Raw genomic sequence first — 1,003 nt, forward strand, 5'->3', positions numbered from 1 at the left:
TAAATGCACCCAATCTAGTAATTTTATGCACCTTGGTATCATTTGAAATAAAATTAACGTGCATTCACTACTTCTGTGATTAAGTTTTAAAAGATCAAGTGAGCCAGGCCACCCAGGGCCTTAAATGCCAAGCAAACCGTTCTTTAGCTACAGACGCTCATGTTACTTGGTAGGTCGGCGTCTTGCGCAGGCTCACAGCAAGCAGCAAAAGGCTTTAGGACAGCCCTTCCTCACAGGAAGGGGGACCGAAGACGGCAGGATGGGTACAGAGGCAGAGGTCACTGATTGGAGTCAGGGCAGATAAAAACATCTCGTGAGCTTTCTTGTCTCTCTCATCTCCAGGACCTCTCATTTGCCAGTTCCCCTCCGGCAGGAAATCGCAGGGCCCTTCGGCATCTTGCTGAGCCTCCCTGGGCCACCAGGCTTCTCTCCTGCTCCTGCAGGCAGCCACACATCAGAGGGTGAAAAGCATTGTCTGCCGTGTGTCAATCCCAGCAAAGCTATTTCTTTTCTACTCACTACCTCCAGCAAGAAGAATGGCGTCAAGGTAAGAATTTGCTCAAGAACTATCTCCCATCAAAGGCAGATTTGTCTCCTCTTGAGTCCACACTCCCATGAGTTCATGTCGGGGTAGGGCAGGCAGGGGGCACAGGCACCTGTCAGCAACAGTCAGGAGACAGGAAGCTCCCAGTGGAAGCTTTGGCTGCTGGTAGCTTGAACTATGGGAGAGCCCAACAGGGTCAAGCAGGTTCTTTCTGCTTCTGTTCCACTTCCCTATACACGCTTCTTCTGTCCAAACATTCAAATCTGCTTACGTAGAGAAATATTTTGTGAATTCTAATTTAGGGAGGGAGGTGGCATGCGGGCATTGAAAAGTTAAATTGCTGCTGATAACCTCAGGCGTCACTGATTTGCTTGCTGCTGCTGCTGCTGCTGCTAAGTCGCTTCAGTCGTGTCCGACTCTGTGCGACCCCAGAGGCGGCAGCCCACCAGGCTCCCCCGT

The 1,003-nt window shown here is 50.8% G+C and overlaps 1 protein-coding gene across 1 annotated transcript in view; it reads left to right on the forward strand.

Moving 5' to 3' along the window:
* Window positions 1-333: 333 nt before the first annotated feature.
* The window catches only part of LOC105001984 (mas-related G-protein coupled receptor member X2-like), an 8,091-nt gene continuing 7,421 nt past the window's right edge, over window positions 334-1,003 (forward strand). The window contains exon 1 of the mRNA XM_010858430.1: window positions 334-547. Coding sequence (XP_010856732.1) covers window positions 537-547 — 11 coding nt within the window. The 5' untranslated portion in view covers window positions 334-536. The remainder of the gene's footprint in view (window positions 548-1,003) is intronic.

Source organism: Bison bison, unplaced genomic scaffold (assembly GCF_000754665.1).
Source record: "Bison bison bison isolate TAMUID 2011002044 unplaced genomic scaffold, Bison_UMD1.0 scf7180017864388, whole genome shotgun sequence".
NCBI classification, from domain to species: Eukaryota; Metazoa; Chordata; class Mammalia; order Artiodactyla; family Bovidae; genus Bison; species Bison bison.